This window comes from Panthera pardus, unplaced genomic scaffold (assembly GCF_024362965.1).
Source record: "Panthera pardus isolate Hobbes unplaced genomic scaffold, ASM2436296v1 HiC_scaffold_17, whole genome shotgun sequence".
NCBI lineage: Eukaryota > Metazoa > Chordata > Mammalia > Carnivora > Felidae > Panthera > Panthera pardus.
Window position 1 is genome coordinate 2,406,048 of NW_026526732.1, and position 25,176 is coordinate 2,431,223.

General features: G+C 55.9%; 2 protein-coding genes across 7 annotated transcripts in view; one reads left to right on the forward strand and one right to left on the reverse strand.

The window, feature by feature from the left end:
• The first annotated feature begins 1,427 nt into the window (after window positions 1–1,427).
• GPR31 (G protein-coupled receptor 31) lies at window positions 1,428–8,264 on the forward strand. Its single transcript, XM_019412778.2, has one exon. The coding sequence runs from the start codon at window positions 1,561–1,563 to the stop codon at window positions 2,500–2,502; it is 942 nt and encodes a 313-aa protein (XP_019268323.2). The 5' UTR covers window positions 1,428–1,560; the 3' UTR covers window positions 2,503–8,264.
• Window positions 8,265–15,512: 7,248 nt separating this feature from the next.
• CCR6 (C-C motif chemokine receptor 6) overlaps window positions 15,513–25,176 on the reverse strand; it is a 28,192-nt gene continuing 18,528 nt past the window's right edge. For 4 of the 6 annotated variants that reach the window (XM_019412775.2, XM_019412774.2, XM_019412771.2 and 1 more), the window contains 2 exons: window positions 18,291–18,396; window positions 15,513–18,192 (listed from right to left, as the gene is read on the reverse strand). In XM_019412775.2, coding sequence (XP_019268320.1) covers window positions 17,071–18,192; window positions 18,291–18,299 — 1,131 coding nt within the window. In that variant the 5' untranslated portion in view covers window positions 18,300–18,396 and the 3' untranslated portion in view covers window positions 15,513–17,070. The remainder of the gene's footprint in view (window positions 18,193–18,290; window positions 18,397–25,176) is intronic. The other 2 variants (XM_019412777.2, XM_019412776.2) reach the window with 1 other exon arrangement.

Sequence of the window (25,176 nt, forward strand, 5' to 3'; positions counted from 1 at the left end):
AACAGGCGGGCGAACCCGCATGAAGCAGAGGTGGGGGACGCGTGGGCCGGTGGGCCGGCTGGAAAGGAAAACTCTGAGACAATGAAAGCATCGCCCGACACCTCACAAACAGGCCGCCAATCTCAGCGATGATCATCGCGGAGATGCTTCCAGAGGTTTGCGGTCGGGTCTCAGAAGCCAAGGCATCGGGGCAGCCTAGAACGGATGTTTGGTGCAGGGGCGGAGCGCTGGTTGGGAGCGAAAGGAGTTGTTGAAAGTCAGCGTCACATACAGGTGAGCGAGACAGTGCAGGCGGGTCCAGCGGGCGAGACGCCCCAGGTGCGAAGTGCGCTGCCTGTAACAGCGTCTCAGACGCTCGTCACGACCCTGCAAGTAGGGGCCGTCACCGTCACTCCTCGGCGACGGGGCCCCGTGTTGGTTTGCGTCCCCTGAGCCACACCGCTGCCGACCGGAGAAACCAGAGTTGGAACTGAAGATACTCGACTCGAGAGCTCAAACCAGGCTAAACAGAAACGAGGTGAGTGAGGGTCGACAGTGGGTCAGGCCCCAGATCGTGAGGGTCAAAGGAGGGTCGGGACCCAGGTGAGTGAGGGTCGACGGTGGAAGGGTCAACAGTGTGCAGGCCCCAGCTGAATCAGGGTCGAGAATGGCCCAGAACAAGTGAAACGTGGTCCACAATGGGGAGGGAGAATTGGACCCATGCGACAGTTGTGGATCGACGCCCGCTTTGCGCAGACACTCTTTTCTCGCTGGCACACAGTGCCTGTCCCCGGGCTCACGCCCCTGACATTCTGGGGGGAATCTGTGCGTCTTGACCAGCCATCGGTGTTACGCAGCTCTCAGGGCCAGTGGAGGCCCATGGGCCCGGACCCGAATCCGGGTAGAGTGGGAGGGGAGGGGGGCCCCTCGGCAGAAAATCAAATCCAGCAAAGAAAGGGGACAAGCATCAGGGGCCAGCCGTGAAGTGGCCGGGCCTCCGCTGAGCCTCCTCTGTGACGGCCGTGACCCGATCGGACCGCCCGTGTGGGAAACGGAGCGCCGTGCAGAAGGGTCTCGGGAAGTGCCCCTTCCGTGGAGGAGGAGAGCTTCCCCGAAAGGCACCGCGAGGCTCACGGAGCCTGTGGTCGCCAGCGTCCCCCTCTGACAGCCGAGACGAGAAGCCTGACGGAGCGAGGGCCTTCCGGCTCCTTCCGTGGCCCCCGCCGACGGAGACCTGTGCTCGCCCAGCTCTTGAGGGCCTCATGGCTTCAGTGGCGCGCAGATGACGTGAAGTGAAACACAGCTTCTCCTTTTTAGGGCGAAACCAAGCAGAACAAAACTGAAAGGGTGTTTTCCCCTCCCCTCCCCGGTCCCCTTTCCCCAGACACGTTTTACTTTGCTTTTGACTTCATCCTGCCGCGGGTTCAGTGTTTCTTCCTACTGCGAAAATGCAGAACTCCCGTCCCCGCGCGGCAGGGAGAAGCCGTGTCTCTCCCTCTGCAGGAAGGCGCGTCGCCCGCAGCCCGGGCTCTCTGCCCTTGGCCACCTCGCGGGGGACCCCGGCGGCGCGAGCAGGGGGACATGCCGGCCGCCAACTGCTCGCGGCACAGCGACGCGGTGGAGGCGACCGTGGCCGTGCTGCTGGCGCTGGAGTGCGGGCTGGGCCTGCTGGGCAACGTGGTGGCGCTGTGGACCTTCGCGTTCCGCCTCAAGGTGTACAAGCCCTACGCCGTGTACCTGCTCAACCTGGTGGCCGCCGACCTCCTGCTCGCCGTCTGCCTGCCCTTCCATGCCGCCTTCTACCTGAGCCACAAGACGTGGCCCCTGGGACACGCGTCCTGCCGCGGCCTCCTGTTCCTACAGGTGCTGAGCCGCGGGGCGGGCATCGCCTTCCTCACGGCCGTGGCCGTGGACCGCTACTTCCGAGTGGTCCACCCCCGGCTCAGGGTCAACCTGCTGTCCCCGCGGGCGGCCTGGGGGGTCTCGGGCTGCATCTGGCTCCTGCTGCTCGGCCTCAGCCACCGGAGCCTGTTCGTGTCGGAGGCCGAGTGCCCCGGCCTGGAGCCCCGGGGGGAGCTCTCCCTCAGCGCCCTCTGGCAGGAAGCCCTGTTCTCGGCGCAGTTCGTTCTCCCCTTCGGCCTCATCCTGTTCTGCAACGCCAGGATCGTCAGGACCCTCCGGGGGCGACTCCGAGACCCGGACCGGCAGCCCCGGCTGCAGAGGGCCCGGGCGCTGGTGACCATGGTCGTCGTCCTCTTCGCGGCCTGCTTCCTGCCCAGCTTCCTGGCCCGGGTCCTGGTGGCCGTCTCCCGAGGGGTGGGCGGCTGCAGGGTCCTGGGAGCGATGGTGCACGTGTCCGACGTGACCAACGGCCTCACGTACCTGCAGAGCGTGCTGAACCCAGCGGTGTACTGCTTCTCCCACCCCGCGTTCAGACGCTCCTACCGCAGGGTCTTCAACACCCTCAGAGGCCGAGGGAGGGAGGTCGAGGCCCCGGGTGACATCAACGACTCCTACTGCTGAGGCCGGCCGGCCACCCGCCCCCGCGGGCTGAGCCGTGACCACCGGCTCCTGGGGCTCCGGAGCGAGGAAATGCCCGGGCTGCGCTACAAAGGTGGGGACCCCGACTCCGGCGCACCCGCAGCGAACGTCTCCTATCCGCGGCCTACCGTGTTTCCCGCGGCTATTGTGCGCGATCGGACCTCGGATCGGCGAGCCAGAGGCTCTTTGCGCCCACGACGACGCAGATGGCACGGCCGGCCTGGAAACACACAGCCGCGGGCAGCCGCCACCGGGGGAAGCCGCCCTCGTGGGTTCCCGCGCTGCCCGCTCTCGGTGAGTCGCCTGCTGTCTGTCTGCTTCAGCCCCTGAACGCACCGAGTCTGCTTTCTTCCCACTTGCACGGACTCGTAACGGACCCGGGAAAGTGGGGACGTGGGGCTGCCTGGCCAGGCTCCGGGCGTGCACCTTCCCGTGCTCTGTGCTGGGCTCTGCCTGGCGCGGAAGGTTCTCCATTTCATAAATTCTTGCCTCGTCTGCACAGACGGTGCCTATGTCCAAGATCACGCGGCTCCCTAGTTTATCCTAAGAAACCCGTTCCTACTAAGCGAGTCGAAATTGCCTCTGGAACTTCCTTCTCAAGTCGGAATGTCTACATGCTTCTGAAATTCACTTTGCTTCCCTGCTCTGGGAAGTCACTGTACGTAATGCCTCGTGGGAGAAACGCACAGGGGGAGACCCCAAACCGCGGTCCCCACCCGACACTGGGGGGTGGAGGGGGTGCCACCCCAGCCCAGCCCTGGTGCTCCTGCAACAGTGCATCGTCCCATGTCATACTTCTAAATTATGTCCCAAGCCTGGAGCTCATGATGGTGACAACCTCCTCCCTAACTGCCTTGTCTCTCACTCTCCGTCCAAACCTGGTAGTGCGGTCCCCAAAACAGACTCCCCAGGATGCTTAGACACAGGATCGGCTTCGCAACCAGGCCCACACCTGTCACCCTGCCTGGAGCCGCACCTGCATTGCCCACGCAGACAGATGGCCCACGCTTCTCCCCGGGCCACCCCATGGTCTCTGTAATACTTAAGGTGGACACGGGTGACATCAGGCAGTAGAAAATGGCAGATCGTCGTGGGTCTGTCCTACCAGGGAGGCTCCTTCTCAGAACCGGATTTAACATGTGAGTGTGTTCGTCTTACTGTGCCCAGCTCGTGACGTATGTCAAGATCTGCCTCACAGAGTCCCCGGGGGGTCACCGTCTCTCAGCGATGCTCCCTACTTTCGTGGGTTTTGTGTCCTCCCCGGGGAGGGGATTTCAGGGGCCTGGAACGCAGCTGTGACCCGCTGTGCCCGGCTTCCTGCGCGGACCGTCCTACGTGCTGCTTTTTAAAAATCTAACACTTACCATAAACATTTCCCACGTCGTGATAAGCTCTCCACAGGCAGTTCTTTACTTGATTACGCAATAATAATTACCAGATGTCTCTTCACCACGTCCCTGAGTCTGGACGCGATGATCTGCAGTCCTGTCACAGGCAAATCACCCTGTGACATCACGCAGCCCCCATAGACCTCACTGCAGCCGTGCCCTTGGGGGCCCAAAGCCCCCAGCACGGCCACGTCCGTCTCCGGGCTCAGCCGGCCACACCTCCCACCAATCCCTGCTCATTGTTAGCCCGGCACGACGCCCGCGTGGCAGGTGGGGGGGCCCAGAAAACCCTGATGCCTCGGCCAACCCCAGTGTTCTGACTCGGTCTGTCTGCGGAGTCCCGGGCGCTGGTGTTTTGGAAGCCTCCTCGTTAGCTCTGTTAACGCACAGCCAGAGCTGACGCCAGACACGGGGTTAGTGGCCGAGGTCAGGGCCTTTGGGTCAACATCCCGCTCTGTCACTTCCTAGCTTTGTGACCTGGGACATGCCACCCAACTGCCCTGTGAATAACAAACCCCGGGACCATTGCACGGTTTAAGTAAAATAATACATAAAACGTTGAGCGCAGAGCCCGGCCCACGATCAGCACTCGGTAGCTGTCCCTTGGCTATTTTCAAGCCATCGGTTTATGATCTTAACTTTGTTTACGTCCCCAGCCAGACTGGGTGTCCTTTAGGGACACAGCTTTTCACCTGTGCGCCCTCAACACAGAGCCCGGAGCGGGATGGCCGGTGTTGACCTGGACGCCTCCAGCAACATTCTGCCAGGTCCAAGGTCTGTTACTGTGCACTTTCTTTCCAGTAAATCCTCTCCAGATCCTCTGCGAGCATTCTGTCTGACTCGAGTTTTATCTTGCACATCTGTGAAAGGGGATAACTTCTCGGTACGCTGGAAGGTTCCGGATCCTGCCAACACCCACCTCTAGGGATGTTTCTCTGGCCTCCCGTCCTGTCACTCCCATCACAGAAGCCTCACGAGCTCTGCCCTCAGAAGGTTGTCTCCTCCAGAGACATCCGAGGAGGAGCTGCCCTGTTCCAAACTCTCTTCTCTGGGTGAGGAAACGGGTCAGAGGGAACCGTGGGCAGGCAGAAGATGACGGGCCTCAGAACCACAACCACCTCGCTGCCGGCCGCAAGTGTTACTTTCTTTTCTCCTTTGACTCGCTTCTTCTAATATAGCAGGTGCACAGTCCCGTCCGTGAGGCTTGCAAATCTCAGCATTGTCTGAATTGTGGCAGATCCAGGAAGGACAGCCGGGAGCCCGAATTTCAACTTGAGCGATGAATCTGTTTCCCCAGGCAGATGATGCTATCAGTGTTTTTAAAGTCAGCAAGTGTTGTCTTGTCTTTTTCCAAAATCCAGTCGGCCACTGACTCCTCCCCGGCTACATAGACGTCCTCTGGGTGCTGGGCCTCCTTCACGGACCGTTCTGATCTCTGTCCTCTAACTTCCGGCCTGCCCTTCCTGGTCTGACCCCTGAGACCTGCCTCTTCACAGAGCCCCCGACAACACGACACCTGCACCCCACACATTCCCCACACCCCACAGGCCACCCTCCGGTGCTCACGCCCGCCTTCCCCTCTGCGTCACCTCCCTGAAGCTTGGGAAATGCCCACCTATCTTTGTGTCCCCAGCACTGTGCACAAGGCCTGGCACCCGGTGCCCTCGTGGACTCAATAACAAATCGATGAACAAATTAACCTGATTTAAACTTTATCACAGGCTACAAAAAATGATTTTGTTAATACAGTTTGAAATTCTCAGGCAAGGATCCCAAGGCAAACTTACAATGTATCTTCCAGAATCTTCTAGGAAGACACTAATACAAATGAAAATATGACGATTTTTCATATTTTTTGGAGAAAGATTTTCCTCTCTATTTTCATGGTCACTTCTGCCAACAACCAAGTCAATAGTTTTGATTTGTTGAGGGGTCAGGAGAATGAACCGACCGCATATCTGCCCGTGGGCTGGGTCAGGGGCTGAGAGGTGCGTCAGCGACCCTCAGAGGCTTCTGGAACATACTAGTGCTCGTGGAGTGCTCATGGAATCCCCAAACAACGTCCTCCTTGAAACGTCTCCTTTAAAATTGTGGGAAAATGTACATTTTAGCGCATAGCCCAGTGGCGGTAAGACAATCTCACTGCTGTGCTGCTATCCCCACCACCCGTCTCCAGAACTTTCCATCTGCCCAAACTGAACTCTGCCCCCATCAGACAGCAGTCCCCACTCCCCCACCCCTGGCGCCCACCCGCCTCCTAGAAATCCGGTCTCTAGGAATGGTGCCACCGTAGAGACCTCGTGCGAGTGGACTTGAACGGCGTTCGTGGTTTTGTGTCTGGCCTGTTGACCTGGCACGATGTGCTCCTAGATGACCTCTCTTTGGGCTTTCACTGCTTACTTATATTTTGATTTTCCTCCTATCTGGTGGCGTCCCAGTAACTGGTCGTCTGGGAGAAAAGCAGGTTTGCTAGCCCCCCCGTGGCCAGCTCGCCGATTCCAGAACGTTCCACAGCTGAGTTGCCAGCACAGCACTGCTGTACCCCCCCTTCTGTTCCTTTGTGAGCTGGCATCAGTCCCCGAAAACCCCGCGTGTCTACCCTCCCCCGCTGTCACCGTGCAGACAGGGAGACGGACAGAACCGAGATGCACGGACGAAGACCGCCCACGAAGACGCCCACGGAGAAATTCAAGAATAATACAAAGGCAGAGCTGGGGAAGGGAAGCCTCCCGTGTCCCGGGACAGTGTCACCCTGTTCCCCCCCCCCCCCACCTGTTGTCAGCAGAGCTTTGTGTATGTCCCGTGGAAACTTCTGGAAATGTCCTGCAGTGGAAGCTCTTCATAAAGGCTTCTGAGACGCCTTTCAAAGGGACTGAAAGCCACAAGCTCGGGCGGAAGCCAGACGCTCTTGGGACAAAATCCCAGCTCCTCCCCTCAAGGGCTGTCACTTGCCAGCCAGAGCAAGGCCACTCCGCTCGCCTCCTGCCTGCAGATCGAGGTCCTTCTGATGGCACCCACGCCCTTTCCCTCCCCACGTGCTCAACGGCAAAGTGCTCCCAGGTCCAACCTGCCTGGAGACCCCGGATTCCACACCCGCCGGGGGTCAGCCCTCTCCCCCCTTCCGTGAGGAGTGATCGAAACAGCGGCACATCTGTGGTAGGGCATTCAGACGATTTAGAATGAAACACTATTAAGAATATTAAATGAAAAGAAAACTTACAAATGCAGGAGGTATTAACGAAAACCGCCACAGGGCTTCCCTTTTACATATTTTATTCGGAAAGTATACAATGACATGGAACAATTTTTTTTAACGTTCTAATCAGGGACAGCAGCAGGGATATTGGACCCAAACTATAGTCTTATTTTCTAAGTTAGACCCTCTGAACACGACACAGCAGGAATTGGGGAAAGAGGCTGGGTTCACGGTGTCATGAGCAGGACGGTTACCAATGTCCTTACGGTGCTTCCTTCGGTCCTTCCTTCCTTCGGTCCTTCCTTCCTTTGGTCCTTCCTTCCCGCCCCCAGGGGTTCTGGCCTCTCTCCCACCTGCTGGTGAGACGCAGGGGCGGCATTTCCGAGCCGCACAGGGTCGGACCCCAGCTGCCCGCAGGATCTCCTCCCCGAGAAGCGTTCCCGTCCCCAGGCTGCGGCCTCTGGGAACACCCCGGAATCTTCTCTCCAGTCGGCTGCTGGGAGCACAGAAGGCTTTCCGCATTTTCATTCACTAGGCAGTTTGCCTCACGGGCCACTTTGACTGGAGGGAATGGAGTCACTACTCTGTGACATTTCTTCTGCCGTCTTCCCTTTGCACCTGCAGCGGGTTCGGAGAACAGGTGCATGAGGAAAATGGCAGGGACCCCCCAGGGCCAGGCGGCCCCCGCAGACAGGCTCAGGCGGTGGGCAGGCCGCGCGGGGGACCCGGAGGAGAAGCATCAGACCCCCAGGCCTACGGAGCCACAGGGGCAGGGGGGCCGGCGGGGTGTCCCGGTGTGTGTGCGAGTGTAGACGGTTAAATGACTGTCCATCTCAGAATTCTTTCACTGTTCCAAGCATCCTTTTCCAGGGTTCCTTAGTAACTGTGATGGTCGACTTTGTGTCCATTTGGCCACACCTCGGTGGCCAATGATTCATGAGACACGAACCCAGGTGAGGTGTGAAGGTGTTTTATGGATGCGGTAAACATCTGCAGTCAGTTGTCTATGAATAAACAAAATTGTCCCTGCTGGTGTGGTGGGCCTTGTCCAATCAGGTGAAGGTCTGAAAAGCCAAAGCTCTGAGTGTGCCTCCAGACTGGGATTAGCCACCCCGCCTGAGCTCGCAGTCTGTCCCCTGAGTTTCAGACTTGCCCGCCCCACAGGCACACGAGCCACGTCCCGTAAGTAAATTCCTGTGTCTGTGTGCACCCCGGAGGGCTGCTTCTCTGCAGCCCTCACAAACTCTCTGCCCTGCTGCCCCCCATTCCCATGTGTCAGAGCAGCGACTTCGGTGACACCTGTCCGTGCGATTTTCAGGTTTACTTTGTCACTCTGTTCCTGCGGCTGTCACCTGCAGCCCCCACTGACGTCTCCTTCACGTTCTTCAGACTTTCACCCAGGCTCTGTCCCTTCCTCGTCCAAGCGCCCTCCTGTCCCTGGAGCCCCTCATTCCTCCCAACACACGTGGCACCTGACCCCCGACTCTCCTACTCAGTCTTCCTTTACCGGCTTGAGGACAGTCCAAAGCCCCCAAAGCTCGTCATTTGGTTTTTGTGTCACATCAAAAACCTCACGGTACAGGGGGCCCTGGGTGGCTCAGTCGGTTGAGCGTCCGACTTCGGCTCAGGTTGTGATCTCGAGGTTCGTGGGTTCGAGCCCCGCGTTGGGCTCTGTGCTGACGGCTTGGAGCCTCAGATTCTGTGTCTCCCTCTCTCTCTGCCCCTCCCCCACTCATGCTCTGTCTCTCTGTCTTTCAAAAATAAATAAACGTAAAAGAAAAATTTAAAAAAAAATCTCACGGTATGGCCACACCACATGGGTCAGGCCACTGCCCGTCCAGCTACCAAACACAGGTGCATTTTTTACCTCTGCACCAAAGCTCAACCTCAAAGCTCTATGATCAATAAACTTGTATGACAGGTTTTACATTTAGCCAGAAGGAAACAGCCTCCCCACAGACCCACCCCATTTAACACCTGCATGAAACAGAATCGCCGATTCTGAGCGGTGTGCTTGTTTCTAGTTAAAACACACAAAAGGCATATTTAATAATTGGTAATTACTTCTAAGCGTCAAAAACGCAGGCCGAAGAAGCCACTCTAAGCCTGAGCAGTAGCCTAAGAAGCAAACACAGTGCACGTTCCAGAGAAAATAAATACGCTCCCGGGAAGTGATTCCCCGAGGCCACGAGAGCGCAGCTCGGATGCAGGACATGAGACGCGGGGCTCGGGCTCCTCCCTGCCGTCGGGGAGGGACCCAGCCTTTCGTGACGCACTGTTTGCATTTTTGCCAGAACTCCGACGCGATCATACCTCTAGGTTTTCAGACTCCAATCGGCTGTGTAATAACAAACCTGTTAACGTGACTAAATAACTGTGAAACACCCCCCTGGTTTAATATTTTACCCACAACACGTTACGAGCAATCAGAGCTTTTTGTAAATTCTGAAACACGGAGTTTCTTTGATTTCAAGCCCCAGCACGAGACCATTTCAGAGCTACCTGCCTGGAAAAACACATCGCTTATATCTTCTGCAATTAAAGGTGAACGCTGTGAGAGGAAAGGAAAGGAAATATAAAAATGATGTAGCAAGGCGTGCCTGGGTGGCTCAGTCGGTTGGGCGTCCGACTTCAGCTTAGGCTGTGATTTTGCGGTTCGTGAGTTCGAGCCCCGCATCGGGCTCTGTGCGGACAGCTCGGAGCCTGGAGCCTGCTTGCGATTCTGTGTCTCCGTCTCTCTCTGCCCCTCCCCTGCTCTCTCTCTCTCTCTCTCTCTCAAAACTAAATAAACATTGGGGCACCTGGGTGGCTCAGTCGGTTGAACGTCCGACTTCGGCTCAGGTCATGATCCTGTGGTCCCTGAGTTTGAGCCCCGCGACCGGCTCTGTGCGGACAGCTCGGAGCCTGGAGCCTGCTTGGGATTCTGTGTCTCCCTCTCTCTCTGCCCCTCCCCTGCGCACTCTCTCTCTCTCTGTCTCTCTCTCTTAAAAATAAATAAATATTTTTTAAAAAATTTTTTTAATTTAAAAATGATGTAGTGACATTCACCGGAAGCCATGGTGACTTGGGAGGTCACATCACTTGAAAACCACATTCCCAACCTGACATGTAAGGGGCCTGGGGGGCGATGGAAAGGAACAGGGTCATTAGCAGAGAGGGAGACAGAGCCTGCCAGCCTCAGTGGGGGGAGACGGCAGGGGAGACGCCCACTCCCACCCAGACCAAAGCTCAGCACGGCCCAGGGGGCGTCCCAGGCTCCCCTCCCGGTCCTGCCCACGCCCCCTCCAGACCCCCTGGAGTGGCTGATCGTGGTGACCGTCCACAGCCTAGAGAAGCATCAGGAGCTGGAGCCGCCTGGTGAGCCGCTGGGCTGAGGGTCTCCTTCCGCGTCAGATCCTGACAGAGTCCTCAACACCCAGGGTGGGCGCGCAGGGCGTGAGCGTCCCGGGAGAGGGGCAGGAAGCCAAACCCGTCACCTCCCAGCAGGACCCACATCGGACCTACAGGGAGGGCTCCGAGTTTGCTTCTCCGCGACACGTGTCCTTTAATGCACATCTGCCTTCTGCTTGTTATTATTAACCATGGCTCAAAACTCAGGGGGTCGGGCGTGTGCGGGGTCCACGGGGGGCGTGGCCGGGGTCAGCGATGGGCGCAGGCTGGGGGGAACAGGGAGAGAGGCACTCAGATCAATGATCAACCCGCTGCAGACGCCTGGGCCATCTTTGCGGAAGGTGACCGGCCTCCCGTGATGGCATCCCCTCGGGGCTCCCCCTCCGCAGGGGGCGGAGAGTGTGGAGGAGTGAGTGGGAGGACGGCGCGGCCTGCAGCGGGAAGCATGGTGTGCAGGAGGAGGTCGGCCAGGCCCAGGCCGGGCCCTGCTCGGAGGGGCCAGCCCTGTAATGGTAACAGCAAAAGGCAGGTTGGCTCAAACCCGATTTCTTGTTCCCGTGGGAGCACCCGGGAGCGGACCGGCCAGCGGGACCCGGGTCACCCGGCATGACGGGCACACAGGTACCCAGCATCTCCGGCTAGAACAGAGTCACCGGGCGGAAGGCGGTAGGCGTGTGGTGTCTGTGCCACAGTGACGGAAGACCTAGGGCCCACCCGGAAGTCCAAGGCGAAGGGCAGCCAGCTGATGACCTGGCTGTCGAGGTCCCGCGCGTTTCCACGGTGGGGCCCCAGAGCCCCGGCTCCCGGATCCTGTGGCGGCCGCTGCGTGGCCCTCTCCGGGTGACTGAGGCCCGGCTCCGGCTCCGTTGAGAGGCTCTTCCCAAAGGTGAGGCCCGGCTCCTGGCTTTTCCCCCGGTGCCACCGGCGAGGGGTCTGCAGAGGGGACGACCCACCACGCCCCGGGCCTTTACGGCACAGACCGGAAGCATAAGGACTCTCCCCGCGTGCTGACTCGCCCCAGTGCCACCCTCCTGCCCTGTCGTCCTAATAATTCGAGGAAAATGAACCAGGTCGACCCAGAATTTAGAAAGCTAAGGAAATGAGTGTTTAATTTTAGATTCTGAGGATTTGTTTCTGGTGAGGAGGAGACTATATCTCTTCTTAAAAAAAAAAAAAAAAATCTATTCTTTTTTTTTTTTTAATTTTTTTTTTTTACGTTTTTATTTATTTTTGGGACAGAGAGAGACAGAGCATGGACGGGGGAGGGGCAGAGAGAGAGGGAGACACAGAATGGGAAGCAGGCTCCAGGCTCCGAGCCATCAGCCCAGAGCCCGATGCGGGGCTCGAACTCACGGACCGCGAGATGGTGACCTGAGCTGAAGTCAGACGCTTAACCGACTGAGCAACCCAGGCGCCCCAAAAATCTATTCTTTATGACTTCAGGAGACCCTAAAAACTGTCCTCGAATATATACTTTAAAGGGTGTATAGATACTGTATTTTCTAGATCCTTAATAAAATACATACACATTCATAAACACAGATGCATAGACCATGACCTGAAAACCAAAATGTACTTACTCACGTGGAAAAAAATTAAAATAAAGAGCCAATCTACTGTTATGTGACTATGAAAGGCAACTTAAAAATGAATTGAGCCATGCTGCCATCGGATTCAAACTTAATAGTTACTATAACGAGTTTATACCAGTTTCTGGAGGAAATGGTAAAAGATCCCATTCGTTTTGTACGTTTGGTTTCTCTCTGTGAAACAGATTTATTCGTTGCAAATACATGGTCTCCTACTAAAACTACCAACTCTGAAGGCATCTAGTTTATTTTTGTTTCTCTCCGCTCAAAAGGTGGAACTAACTAACCATCTGGAATCTCCTCTTTCATTACATGCCCCTTTCCCGTCAGAGCCAGTATTTCAGTTCCTGGATCCGTCATCGCCCATTCGGTTACTTTTCCTTTTGTTTAGTTTCCAAATCAGGAAGTATAGCCCCGTTTTGTTAAAGCTTTGCATTCCGGTAACATACTTCCTGCGGCGGAAGCAAGCAAGGGGAGTTTGCACACAGTCGTGAACCTTCCCTGGAGAGCCTCCTTCCCGGTCCCCACCTTGTTTCCAGCATCATCCCAGCACAACACAAAACGAAAGCATTACGTAGCAAGCGCCGAGACGTGTGCTACGTAACAGGAGTTAGTAAGGCACGACACGAGATCAAATCCCGGGATGGAGTAACAGAATACAGAGCACAAGCAGAAAACGCGCCACGCTGAACTCAGAAGCCTCGGAGTGCAAGCAGAGTACACGTTTTTAGGCGGTTCCTTTTTTTCCACTTCGAATATTTGTTTTTGACCCTAACCCCCCCCCCCCCCCCGCCAAGAGCCCCGGGGCACGCCCGCCACATTGCCGGCAACTCCGGCGACCGTACGGGGGCGCTGAGCGCCGGCGCGTCCGCGAGCCCGCGCGGACCTGCGCGCGCCGCCTGCGGCCACCAGGGGGCGGCAGCGCCCCGCCGGGGAGCCGGCCGCAGCCCCGCGGGGTCTCCCGGAGCGTTTGCCCGCCGGGCGGGGGAGGGGGCCGACCTGTGGCCCCTGCGGTGGGGGTGGGGCCTGCCCCCCGCGGCTGCACCTGCTCCTGCGTCACGTGAGCGGTACCGCTGTCCTTCCCGTCCCTGAAGTTCGGGTTGCCGGCGCCCCTTCTCCCCTCGCACACAGCAGCGGAACCGCTGTGTGTGCCCTGCCTTTACAGGTGTGTGGACGCGACTCGTGGGCAGCCGGCGGGGGACTTCTCCCCGGCTTTTTTCCCCTGCTCGTAACCCCACGGCGAAGGTAAGGCCAAGGAAGAAGCGACTCCCACCACTTGAAGGGCATCCCGTTAAAGAAAAGGCCGCCTGCTTTCCCCTTTTCCCCTTTCCGGTGGCCGGGATGGAGACGTGACGGAGGGAGCTGGGGCGGCTCCCCTGCACCAAGAGGACCGCCTGGACTTGAGGGCGGCGGCGCCCTACTGGTCATCGTGGATCGGCTCCGTGGACTCAAAACAACAGAGAAGTCAGCCCAGGGGTCAGCTTGCCTCTAGCTCCCTTATGGATTTACCGAAATGACACTACGAGACAAATTATTATATCAGCCGATGCAAGCCGGGGAGGAGCGTGAGACTGCGCGCTGGCAGTGGGCTGCGGTGTTGCAGGTGCGCGCACCGAGCCGAGAAATGCGAAAACAAGTCGCGGCGGGTGGTTCCGAGCAGCGCACGCTGCCGCCCCCCGCCGGTGGAAAAATCTCTGAGCACAAACACCGCCAGTGCCAGGTTCCCTGTAGGGCAAGGCGCAGAGTGTCGGGCTCCATCACAGGCGCTGGACTCAGTGGGGTATGACAGTCCACAGAGTTAACAGTAGACGTGGGACATCGTGGGACATCGTGGGACATCGTGGCTCTTCCCAGCGTTGCGAGGGAGGAGGTGAGGGCTCCCGGAACGGGGCCACGACAGCAGAGGCCACCCGAGCTCGGCCGCGGGAGCGCCCTGCGTGTGCACCGGGGCGGGCACAACCGGGCCCCCCGGGCACCCCCTTCCGCGGCCACGCTGCGTCCCCCGCCCCCCCAAGAGGGCGCTGTCCACCCCCAGTACGGAGGAGCTGGAGGGCGGCCTGGGGAGGCTGGGACCCACCGGCCTCTGGAACCCTGGGGCTGAGGCTCTCCGCGCCAGTGTTGCGAGGGGGTGGGGGGTGCGGGTGCTCAGTTACCGCACTGCTTAGGCGGCGGGTGTGGCCTGACCCCAGGCAGCCGCCCCTTCCCACCTTCGTTCCGTGGGGATGTGCGTCTGAAAACCTGAAATAGGAGCGGGTATTTGCAACACAGCTTGTCAGGAAGGAGGAGACTCCCCGGGAAAGAATTCTCGAGTGTGTGACTTTAACCAGAGTGTGAAACGTTGCTCTGCCTTCAGAAAATGGGTTGTTAGGAGCTGACTTGTGGCCCCAAATTCACCTGGTGGAGTCCTCACCTTCGGTTCCTCGGATGTGACCGAATTTGGAGACGGGGCCTTACAGAGGTGAGTAAGGCAAAGTGAGGGCCTGTGGGTGGGCCCTGACCCAACGTGACCGGGTCACACACAGGGAGCAGGCGGCTGTCTACACGGCCAGGAGAAAGGCCGCCGGAGAAACCGACCCTGCCCACGCCTGGATCTCAGACATCCAGTCTCCGGGACGGTGAGGCAGTAAAGGTCCGCCACGGCAGCTGCGGGGTCGGTGCCGTTTTATTCCAGCACCTTCCGAAACTAACGCGCGATTCACACGCACGCTGTATTCCTTAGACCAGGTTCTCTGTTCCTACACCTCCGAAGTGCCTGGAATTGGCACACGTTATCAGAAATCTTCAAAGGATTTGAAAATACTCTACTTTTCCGGCCTCCTTTTAAAACTAGCCTATCTGTCCGGAAGCAAATAACGACGCTGTCTGCAAGGTGATGCTTCCCTGCCCACGGTGTCCCCTTTGTCGAGATTTATGGGTAGCAAAATCTCACTTGTCCGGAAATAAGTGCTCAGGATCGCCTCAACTACTCTGGAACAGGAACCACAAGAACTTGTCTTCTGGCCGTACAAGGAGTTGTGCTTGTATATAAATCTGCACGCGTGCGTACGTAATCAACGTAAGCACATGTATACGACTAACTTATGAACAACACACGGGCAAATCCTAAGTCGTTGCCCCTGGGAAGACAGTTCTTGCAAGAACAGATAGGTGATTCCCCAGCCGTCGTAGAGTCGCGTTCGCCAAGGCGCGGAGGGTGGCTTAATGTCAGACACACGTAAGGTCCAGCCAGAGCCTGCGATGGGAGCGGATTTGGGGAAACCAATGAAAAGAAGACACCAGGACCGTTAAAGAACAAACCAGAGCCACCTAATATGGGAGCAGACCCGTGTAGCTCTGGGTCCCCTGAGGGCGGCAGTGCATTTCGGCACCGAACACTTATGGGTGTGCCCAAGGCAGCAAGAAACGATATGTAATGAAATAAAGTATGTGTCATATTTTAGAAATGTTTTTATTCATTATGGCTGAAATTGTAAACGGGCTAATGCATAAAGAAGTAAGCTTCACTTATCTGAAAAATTATACACAAGAACTTATTCCGGCTGTGCCCAGCAGACACGGCGCTTCTGTGCCAGCCGGGGACACACGCCGAGCTGCGGAGACCCGCTCGGCGCATCGGCCGTCCTGAGAGGGGCATCTGAGTAATGTCCCCGTGCTTTGATTTCTGGAGTCGAACGCTGACAGGTTCCAAGGAGGTGGGACCTCTGAACACCACAGTCTCCCAAGTCAGAACACCGATTCTGGAAGACGAGTCCTACTTCCCGTGCAAAACAGTTTTCTTTTGCAAAGCCAAAACTATCTGTAAACATACAGACATTGGATCCTAAGCTATGACTTCGAATTTCATAGAAAGATGCGGTTGAAGCTTGCAAGAACAGTAGAATGTTTCAAATAACACGTGAGTCAAGATTAAACACGTCAAGGTCTTTGTAACAATGCCTGCATTTTTGTAATATTCGTCCTTCTTCCACTCACGTTCATATATTTACAAAGCACTTTCAAAACTTGCGGTCTAGGAACTTTGTCTGCAAAGTTGAGGAGCGCTGTTAAAGTCTGGTTCCATGACTGGGGCACCTGGGTGGCTCAGTCGGTTACGCGTCCAACTCTTGGTTTCAGCTCGGGTCATGATCTCATAGTTCGCGGGATCGAGCCCCGCGTCAGGCTCTGCACTGAGTGTGGAGCCTGGTTAAGATTCTCTCTCTCTTACTCTCTCTCTCTCCCTCCCTCCCTGTTCGCCACCAGCGTGAAGCGCTTCCTACCCACATCCCCCCGTGTGTGTGCCGCTTCTGACCCGCTGTGGACGCGCAGCAAAAATTCTCTGTATGCTGTCTCAGGAAGCTTCCTTGCTCCATTCTAAAACTCAGATTTAAACACCTAACACTCCCGACTGTACTCCAACCCCCAATTTCACTACGCTTTGTGTAACAAGTATTTATTAAGCCCCTCCGTGTGCTGAAAGTGTGCCGATGGCATGCGTCTTCGTGGAACTCTGTCGAACAGATTTTTGGAGAATTGTCGTATCTGCAGTGACCGTTCTCCCAGGGAAATAAAGCAAACGTCTGCTCTCCCGACGGCGCGTGGCGACCCGCTCTCTCCCGTCCGCCAGGCCGCTTCTGCAGCCCGGGGAACGCGTTTCAGCGTCTGCCTGTGCTGCCTTGTGTGAGGCTCTCGTGTGACGTTCTCTGCTTCCATCTCGCGAACCCCGCGCGTGTGTGCTGTGACCAGGAGACACCGTGCTCTAGGGGCGGTTCCACGCCTGCTTCCGAAAACGTCCACGTCTGTCAAGAGTCCTCTCTGCTCCGGGGAACGCCAGCCGTGGGGAGCCCCGGGGGGCTCGGGGCTGCGGGGAAGAAAAGTGGGGACACGCCACGCGGGGGCCCCGGCCGCCCCGTCGGGATGAGACCCCCGCGGCCGGTCCCACGGGGGGACGGGGGTCCCGGTCCAAGTGCACGTTCCCCGAGCCGCCGGGGGGGCCGTGGCCCCGGGCCGGTCACATGGTGAAGGACGACGCGTTGTCGTTGTCCACGGTCTCGCTGTTCTGCCTGGAGGTGAAGGCCTCCGAGTGCAGCCTGGAGCAGGAGAAGCCCGACGCCTTCTGCTTCCTCCGCACACACCACAGGTCCTTCACGATCTTCAGGAAGTAGCTCCGAAACTTCTGGCCGATGAAGGCGTAGAGCACGGGGTTGAGACAGCAGTGCAGGAAGGCCAGGACCTCGGTGACGTTCTGGCTGTAGCCCAGCAGCCTGGCGCCCTGGCAGGAGCGGTTCATCCTGCCCAGCTGCGCGGCCGTCACCAGGAGCACCATGTTGTGGGGGATCTGGCAAGCCAGGAACACCAGCACCACCGCGATGATCACGCGGATGGCCTTGTGCCGCTTGGAGTTCTGAGCCTGCACCAGGGTCTTGACGATGAACATGTAGCAAAAGATCATAAACACCAGCGGGATGAAGAAGCCGAAGAGGAGCTGGAGCCCCAGCATCAGCAGCTTCCACTTGATGGGGTCCGAGACCGCCTGGTACCGGGGCTCGCACACGTAGCTGCCGTGCACTTCGTACTTCTGGTTGAACGTGAACGTCCAGCCGGAGATGAGGACGGAAGCCACCCAGACCACGAAGCAGATGGCCCTGCGGTGCGCCAGCGTCCTGGACCGCAGCCTGAAGGACTTGGTGGCCTGGACGATGGCAATGTAGCGGTCCATGCTGACGCAGGTCAGGAGCAGCATCCCGCAGTTGAAGTTGATGGCATAGATGCCCTTCATCAGCTTGCACGTGGCGTTGCTGAAGATCCACTCGCCGGTGGCGTGGCTGACGGCCCAGAACGGGAGGGTGAGGACAAAGAGTATGTCGGCGATGGCCATGTTCAAGAGGTACACGTCTGTCATAGACTTGGCTTTCTTGTAGAAAGCAAAGGTGACCACCACCAAAACATTGCCCAGGAGGCCAAAGACGCAGATCAGGGAGTAAGCGATCGGCACAAACAGCCCAGAGAACGTTCTGACCTCCTGCAGGGAGCACAGTAACGTGCTGTCATCAATTGAGTAATCCGAGCTATTATTACCCGACCCAAAGTAATCCTCACTCAGACCGAAGACGTCGCTGATGTTCATCGGTTCCTGGAAGGCGAACAGAGGTAGAGTTAGCTGCAGTGTGATTTCCGAGGAGCCCCGGCTGACCGAAACGGTACCCCCGCCAAAGGAGACTAGACGCTCACCCCGCTCATCGCGCTCTTGTTTGCGGCGGAAAATACGGGCCTGGTACGGAAGGGGGTGGGCGTCCAGCCCCTCCGGCTCACCAGCGGAGACAGTAGAGAAGTGAGTCTAAGGAGGAAAGAAAGCAAGATACACTGTAGTTGAGACAGAAATGTTCCCAGGGAGCCGGAGAATCGCGTTACCAGCATTCCGTCTCACGAGGACCCAGAGCGTGTGCGGCATGCTGGCTTACGTGAAAATATCCATTCGGGGGGGAGCGCCTGGGGGGCTCAGGGAAGCATCAGACTCTGGGCTTCGGCTCAGGTCATGATCTCACGGTCCGCGTGTTCGAGCCCCGTATCGGCTCCGTGCGCCCGCTTGGGATTCTCTGTCTCCTTCTCTCTCTACCCCTCCCCCGCTCTCTCTCTCCCAAAATAAACACATCAACTTAAAATGTTTTATTCTAGAGAGAGAGTGTGAGCAGGGTGGGTGCAGAGAGAGGCGGGGGGTGGGGGAGCGGCGGGGACAGAGGATCCCAAGTGGGTTCTGCACTGACAGCAGGGATCCCGATGCGGGGCTTGAACTCACAAACCCTGAGATCGCGACTTGAGCTGAAGTTGGATGCTCAACCAGCCGAGCCACCAAGGCGCCCCCCCCCAAAATATTTGTTTCAAAATATTCATTTAGAACAGGGGTCCACAACCTCTTTCTGTAAAGGACCAGATGGTAAATATTTTCCCTCTGCAGGTCATATAGTCTCTGTCCCAACTACTCAGACCTGCCCCGGTGGCGTGAAAGCAACCATAAACAATTTCACAAATGAATGCGCTTGAGTCCATGGGGCGTCATTTGTCAATCCCCGATCTATAGCGTAAAGAAGGGTGATAGCAGCAAAACCACAGATTCTGACCTACACAGAAATCTTGGTGCAAAAGTCAATTTAATTACGTTCAATAAGATTCCACTGAACAACATCCACAGAAGTGTAGGTGCGTCTACAGTACTTAGAATTTACAGTATTTGCCTGCAACTAGTTGACAGAATCATTCGGTGTTTTTCATCCTGCTGGGGATGTGAGAATCTCCCGTAGAATTTTTTTTAAAAGTCTAAACGTGACAGTCATCCTCAAGATACACTAAGATTCCCGGGCTCGAAAGGCAGGAGGGACGTACATGTGCTTCTTAAAAGTCACGGCTGTTGCAGCCAACAACCACTAACCTGCAGGGGCAGCGACATCCTAATCGTCAGAAACCAGACCGCGGGGAGGAAGGTCAAAGCCAAGAGGGGCAGTGCCCGGGGCCCGGCTCAAGAAATTCGCCGGGATACGAGTGAGTGCGGAGCTGGAATCTCAGAGGGAAGGGCTCTGACCACTGGCGTTTGAAACAAACTCAAACAGGAAGGGACGGAGAATTCTCTGACCCTCACATCCAACCATTCTCTGTTACTGAGTGTGACCGTCCTGATATATCATCTGTCCCTCCCCGTCCCCAATAAGTTCCCTGGCCCAGGATGCTGATAATCGTGTCAAATGTGTCTTCATCCTCCTCCTCCACCCTACCCCCCCCCCACCCCGCCCCAGGTGCACCGGCAGGGAATCTATCACCTACACAGTCAGTACCCATACCTGACATTCTGGGAGGAAGTCAGGATAACACAAAACTCGCCCTCGCCCTGAAGGATTTTCTGAGCCTACTTGTCATATCGCCGGATTCTCATCGTGCTGCTTACACAGTCATGGATGGGGCGGCCCCCAGCCCGTTCCTTCCCTGATGCCTGGAGCTGTCACTTGGGGAGTCTTTGCCGCCTCCCAGCCGCTTCCCTGGACGTGCCACTAGGGGGAGGCGTGGGTCACCTGGGCACATCTGCAGTCACCTCCAGCATACATTCTCGGGGCTTTAGGGCATGGAGAACCACAAAGTAAAGCCTTTGTGTGTGAGAGAATAGGAGGGGGTGGATATAGCAACAGATCATCAGGTGAACCATATCAATCAAGCGTGACCACAAGATTAACGGTTCCAGCCAGGAGGGATTAACAGAAACCGAATGCACCCTACGGCATTCAACAACCAGAAAACCCTGTAAAGTATGTTCAATAACAGTTTTCAGACATTGGTGTCGCAGGGTTATGGTCCCTGACGAGAAGAGAGCGGGCAGAGAGTGCTACGGCCCCGAGCTCTGTGAAGCCCCAACTTACACAGAAGCAGTTTCCAAGTGCAGGGCGTGGGGGCTACCTGACCCGGGAACGGCCACCCCGCCGAGGACGCAGGGATCGGAGTCCTGGGAGGCCAAGGCAGCTATGCTTTGCGAGACAAAATATGGGGGAGGAGGGAGCCACACACAGAAAAATAAGGACAGCGGCAGAGACGTGTCCTTGAGAGGAAGCAAGGCAAGACTGATCCCAGAAAGGAGACACAGAGAAATCCTTGGAATCCTCGCGGGCTAGGAATGGTTCTCTCCCGCAGGAAGAGTAGCGGCACCTTCTAAGTCCCAGGTCATGGGACAGCATCCTCGGAACAATACCGTGTTCGGAGGAATGCCACTCAAATAAACCTACCTTAAACGCTGCTCTGGTCCTGCCATAACAAAAGAAAGTCTCGGATGTGATCCATCTGATCCCAGCAATAGAACTACTTTCCAGAACAAAAACCTGCGATAAAATCCAGCCTTCGACCATGTGAAGTTCATGTCAGGCACCCAAACCGAAATCTCTAGACCACCGTAGGCTGAATGTCTGTGTCTCCCTGAAAGACGCTAAAGCCCAATCCCAAGGTGGTGGCATCTATAGGTGGGGCCTCCCCTCGTGTGGGATTAGTGTTCTCAGAAGAAGAGACACATGACAGCCTTCTTGCTCTCTGTCTGCTCTCCCCCACGTGAAGGCGACAAAAAGACTGAACCAGGAGGGGGTCCTCCCTAGACATGGGCCTGCTGGCACCCGAATCTTGGACTTCCCAGCCTCCCCGACTGTAGCAATAAATGTATGCTGTTCAAGCCACCCTAAGGTAACCTGTCACAGCCACTAACAGACTATAATGCGGACATTTGAGGGAACAGGAAAATATGACCCATAATCTATATGAACAAACAGAAAAATAACAGAAATGATAGAAAAAACTGCTCTGTAGCTAGTACAAATACACTTCAAATGCTCAGGAAGGTAGAGGAAAGCATAAATACAGTGGAGAAAATGACAAAAGATACAAAAAAGACCCAAATCAATGTTCTGTAGATGAAATATATAATATGTAAAAAAAAAAAAAAAAAAAAAAAAACACTGATGAGGATTAACATACACAGATCAGTTGTAATTCTCTGCCCTAGCAATATTTGGAACATTTGGCCATTGAAACTGGAAAAAAATTCACAATGACCTCAAAAACATGAAATAAAATACTTACGACTACGTCATCGAAATCGACACGAGATTTCCATACTGAAAACTATACGACGTTGCTGACAGAAAGTAAGATCTAAACGAAAGGAGAGTTGTATTGGGTTCAGGATTAGACAGCTCGATATTAGGGTGTCAGTTCTCTCCAAACTGATCTACAGATACAACACAATCCAAATCAAAATTGTGGCAGGACTCCTGAAGAAACCGACAAGCCGAATCCAAAATTTATATAGAAATCCAAGGGATTTAGAAGAGCCAAAGCAGTTTTGAAAAAGAGGACAGAATCGTAGGATTCATACTATCTGATTGCAAGACTTCCTACGAAGCTACAGGTGTCGTGACAGCATCCTGTTGGTAACAGGACAGACACACTAATCAATGGAAGAGAATGGAGTCCAGAAATAGACTGCACGTCAACGGACAACTGATTCAATAGGGAAAACGCAATCTTGGCAATAAATGGTATTGGAACAACTGGATGTTCATGCATAAGAAGTTGATCCTGGGGCACCTAGGTGGCTCAGTCAGTTGAGTGTCCGACTTCAGCTCAGGTCATGATCTCCGGGTTCGTGAGTTCGAGCCTCGTGTCGGGCTCTGTGCTGACGGCGTGGAGCCTGGAGCCTGGTTCGGATTCTCTGTCTCCTGGGGCACCTGAGTGGCTCAGTCGGTGGAGCTTCCGACTTCGACTCAGGTCATAATCTCGAGGTCCATGAGTTCAAGCCCCGCGTCGGGCTCTGTACTGACAGCTCGGAGCCTGGAGCCTGCTTCCGATTCTGTGCCTCCCTCTCTCTCTCTCTGCCCCAACCCACTCACATTCTGTCTCTGTCTCTCTCAAAAGTAAATAAACATTAAAAAAAAAAAAAGGAAGTTGATCCTTACTTTGACCTCCTGCTACAAACAAAAAGATAACTCAGAATGAATTATAGATTTAATGCGAGTGCCCAAACCATGAAACATCTGAGGAAAACAGAAGAGAAAATCTTTGTGCCCTGGGGAATGGTAGAGATTTCTTATCTAAATTGCAAAAGGCATGAACGGGAAAACACACACACACACACACACACACACACACACAAACAACTTTTGATAAATTGATCAGAATTTAAAGCTTCTGCTTTTTGAAAAATGCTTCAGAAAATTAAACACTGACCACAGAATGGAGAAAAAATTTGTAACCTTAAATCTGATCATGGATTGTATCCAGAAGATACAAAGAACTCTTAAAATTCGGTATCAGGAGAACACAACTGAACAAGAAACAGGCAAAAAGTCTGAAGTCAGTTCACCAAAGGACATACACGGACGGCAATTACGCACAAGGAAAGATGTTCGAGGCGATTGATCATCCGGGAAACGCAAATTAAAACTGCGCTGAGACGCCGCTCCCCACCGGAAGCTGGTAGCTGAAAGAGCGAGCAGACAAGACAGAAGGTGCGGGTGACGATGTGCCCTCCAAGCGCTCACGCTCTGGTGGCGGGACGCAAACCCCCACGGCCACGGTGAGAAAAGAGGGTCGTGGTTCCATACGAAGTAAAACACGCACTTACCGCACGAACCAGCAGCCGACGCTCGCGTGCGTCGCCCAAGAAAATGAAAGGCCAGCGCTTGAAAGTCTACGGCACGTTCACACTCATCGCTAGAAAGTGGAAAGAACCGAAGCTCCCATCTGCCGCTGAACGGAACAGCGCATCGTGCTGTCCCCGGGTGATAAAGCAGCGCCCGGCAGCAAGAAGGAACGGACCACAGATACGGGCTCCAACACGGGCCAATCGCAAAAGCCTCCCGCTGGGTGAAGAATCCAGACGTGTAATACCAGCTACCACATTATTCCATTTATGTGAAGCTTTAGAAAAAGCAAACACGACGGCAATGGGAATCAGATCGGCGACTGTCATGGGTCAGCGTTGGCTGAGGGGGCACAGGGACCCTGTCCTGGTGATGCAAACGTTCCCCATCAGGACGGTGACGTCGGCGTGCCTTGTCACAACGTATCGCATCACATAGTTCAAATCGGTGACCTCAAGGCTAAGTAAACTCTGCCCTGACGAGGCTAGTAAAATACCTCGAGACAACAGGTGCCATAGGTCAGGGTCCTCACAGAGGACTCAGGGGGTTGTGGCAGGCTCGCAAGGAAGGACCTGGGAAAGAAGGGGTACAGGTGAGCGGGAGGGGGATGGGGACAGGGCAGCGTGTGAGCCGTAGCACGGGGGCCACAGGGCTACTGCGGGGAACGGCAGGAAACGCTCAGAGGGAACAGAGCCGGCGTGGTGACGGAGACGATGGACCACGTGCCAATCCGAGGGGCCCAGGGAGATGGGGTCACGTGGGGGGGGGTGACACGGTGACATTCAGATCACATGGAGGCTGGGAGGCTGACAAGGGAGCCGTGGAAAGGCCGGGAGGGACGTCCCCACCTGCCGTGTGCTCAGCGCCCAGCCGGACCCCCACACTGTGACATAGCATGTTTCCCGAATTCAAATGTAACTGAGCTCAACAACTGTTCAGGAACCATCTGTTGAGGACGACACCGTAGGTACAGAGACCAGTCACGCACCAGCTCCAGCTCCAGGAAGCTGTCGGGTGAACAGACCGTTGGGAACCTGCGTGGGACCCTGGAAGGTCCAGAAGAAGAACAGGTGACCGGCTCTTGGCGAAGAGAAGGCTGGGGCCAGAGACGCTCCGTGGTGAGGTCAGCCCAGCAGCCGGGGGGCGGGGCGGGGGTGGCGCTCGCGCCTGCTCGGAAGGCACAGCCTGCAAATCTGGATGATGGTGAAGGTGACGCGGTTGTGGTTAAGCAGGAATCCGTGTTCTTGATAAAAAGTGTCGTCAAGTTCACGTGGATGCCAGTCACTTGCCGCGCCTGGAAATGATTCAGCCTGCGCCAGGCCACCATTTTCACCACAGACATCACGTGAGTTGGTTTCAGGAAACCGTGTTGGTGACAGATTGGCGTCTGTGCCGCCACATCACGCAGAGAAGGTGTTTTGCTCACGTATCTCGCTCACCTCCAATCTTGAGCAGCAAGATCGCCTCTTTGGAGACACAAGTTCTGCATTTCGTTGTTGTCGTTGCACAGACCGGGGTGGTAGAGACACGGAGACGTTTTTGAAGACCTGTGTCCCTGAACCAGAGGTGGCAGGTACTGTGTGTTGGCCGCCAGTGGTTGACAGGAGCGGCCGGCGTTATCACCAAATCTGATCATTCTTTGCTGAGCCGACGAACCCACAGTTGGGAGACTTCGGGACACGGGAGTCCCGCCCGACCTTGTTTTTAAAGCTCATCTCTCTCTCTCTCTCTCTCTCTCTCTCTCACGTCCTCACCATCGCCACCATTCCTGCCAGACCTTCCTTATTTCGAAGTCACTAGATCACATGTAAGTGCATCGGCCCCAACTGATTCCCAAAATGTAATCAGCTTAGCTTTGAAATGGAAGTGTTTCCTAAGTCGCTGCCTCTCAGACTGACGGGAATACAGACATGCCTACAAAACCAGTTGGTTTTAAGAGAATCTGTGGGACA